The sequence below is a fragment of the Cervus canadensis genome, chromosome Y, assembly GCF_019320065.1.
Source record: "Cervus canadensis isolate Bull #8, Minnesota chromosome Y, ASM1932006v1, whole genome shotgun sequence".
NCBI lineage: Eukaryota > Metazoa > Chordata > Mammalia > Artiodactyla > Cervidae > Cervus > Cervus canadensis.
The window spans coordinates 2,910,521-2,912,815 of NC_057420.1; the positions used below are offsets into that span (position 1 = coordinate 2,910,521).

The 2,295-nt window shown below is 38.0% G+C and overlaps 1 protein-coding gene across 1 annotated transcript; it reads right to left on the bottom strand.

The window, feature by feature from the left end:
- Window positions 1–988: 988 nt before the first annotated feature.
- SRY (sex determining region Y) lies at window positions 989–1,678 on the bottom strand. The gene has a single exon (XM_043460192.1). It carries the CDS (start codon window positions 1,676–1,678, stop codon window positions 989–991), a length of 690 nt encoding a protein of 229 aa, XP_043316127.1.
- Between the last annotated feature and the right edge of the window lie 617 nt (window positions 1,679–2,295).

Below are 2,295 nucleotides of genomic sequence, written 5' to 3' on the forward strand. Positions count from 1 at the left end.
TTCTTTCTTTGGAAGCTGCCTGTTTTTCTACTTTAGCCTGTTTGCAATTTTTTAAACACTTTTGATTTACATTTTCACTGACGTCTTATCAGATTAACCAGACAGGATCTTGCTCATCCCATACCCCATGCCACATAATCTGAATAGTTTATATTGTTGACATGATATCACTTAATTTTGTTGTTCCAAGAATGCAAAAATTAAGTGAAAATGGAAGCAAGTGCTTTGCCACTGTTTAAAAGAAACTTTTCAGAAAAGAGATGAAAACTTAGGTCTCACAGGAGCTAATTAAATACTGGATAGATGTTATAATCCCCTCAAAACAGGTCAAAGCTTACAATTTCATATGACTGAAGAAACTGAGTTGCAAATGACAGCAAAACTGGCTTTTTCACAGTGGGAAGGAAAGGCTATAAACTGTGAAAGAAGATAGAATATGCATATATACTCACTAATTACCTGCAGCTTACAAAGAGGAGGAAAGTAGCTAGAAAGGCCAAAGAACAGACCTTGTACCAGAAAGTGCTTTAGAAAGTAGGGAGCTTTCCATCCAAGTAGGATGTCTTTCCATTGTACCATGAATTTGTGAGTGTTTCTGAAAGCACTATAGTTTGGAGTTACAGTATTTAAAATAAAAAGTAAAAGTTATATTGTCTATAGTGACTATTTCCAGACTATTAATATATGCTACCATCTAACTAATGGCCAATCTCTGGAACAATTAAAATTAGAAATATATAAATTGTGCCATTACTAGGAAAAACAGATGACTTTCAAACTCAAGCAGTGTTGGTGCTGTTAAGATAATTTCTTACAAAAAAGTACTCTTACAGAAAGAACTGATAAACAGAGGAAAGTTCTAATTATTTGAAAGTTCTAATTATTTACATGTTAAATGTACTTATTTGGCTTCTTTTAAAATTAAGTCACAGGTGAAATTGTAGTAAAATTGAGATAAAGAGCACCTTTGTTAGCGAAAGTAAGGAGGTCAATATTGAAAATAAGCGCAAGAAAGTCCAGGCTGTAAACTTTGATAAAAGGGAAAGTCCGCGGAAATCTGTGTAGCCAGTGTTACCCTATTGTGGCCCAGGTTTGTCCAGCTGCTGTGATGCTCATTTTGGAAGAATGAATTGGTTATGGTCACAGACTGTGAGAGGCTTAACTGACTTTCCATTCGTGAGCCTGTGGTATTGGCACAACCGTCCCTGTATGTGAAGGGCTGCAATGTCTCTATATGCATCTGTTTGCATAGTTTTGAAGAGTCTGCAGGAAGCAATTTCTGTTGCCTCTTCGTTTTCCGACGAGGTCGATATTTATAGCCCGGGTATTTGTCTCGGTGTACGGCTAGTAGTCTCTGTGCCTCCTCAAAGAATGGTCGCTTTTCAGCATCTGTAAGCCTTTTCCACTCATACCCCAGCTGCTTGCTGATCTCTGAGTTTTGCATTTCGGGATTCTCTAGAGCCACCTTTCGTCTTCGTTCACGAGACCACACAATGAAGGCGTTCATGGGTCGCTTGACGTGGTCCTGGCCGCTCTCCCTAACATTTTCTCCAGTTTCACACTGATCATTTGCGCTGCGATTGTCTGTGAACAAGGAAGAGGCTTTCCCAAAGGCGAGAGGATTTTGTTGTTGTATCTCGGCTGGACTGTAAACATCGTCGTTCAATACTCTGAACATAGCAATGCAGACGATTGCACAGTTTGAAAAGGGGAGGAAGTAATAAGCGATGTAAACGTTCTAAAAATTATCGTGCTGTTAAATAAGTTGTTCTTACCAGAGACTGACAGTGCAATGTTTGCAGTGAAATATTTATTTCTCCGCCCCCAATACCTCCCCTCAATACCTCCTGGCAGTCAGCCCAAACCCACCAACCTACTCTTTCTCAAGAAAACGCTACTTAACAGGATATCAACTCTCTGTTTTCTTCTTTGTTTACATCTAATTAGAATTTGTGAAGGCGCTAACACCTGCTTAATAATACAAACGGTGTCATTATGAAGTTATTTTCATATACCTTTACTTCAAAGGATGAAGGTGCAGCAGACATATTAACAAATTGTTTATGGTTATGAGAATGTTAAGAGAATGTTATCTTAAACAAAAAGATGGAAAACAGCCAGATCCTGTTATATATTTGTATACACATACCAAATCCATGTTAATCACTATCCCGGCTTCTTCACTTCGGCTTAAAGTACAGCTGAAAAATCTGTGTAAGTATTCCAGTAGCTAATAACTGGTAATTCTATTATATGTGCTGACGACTTTCAGAATGCTAACATATACTAACACAT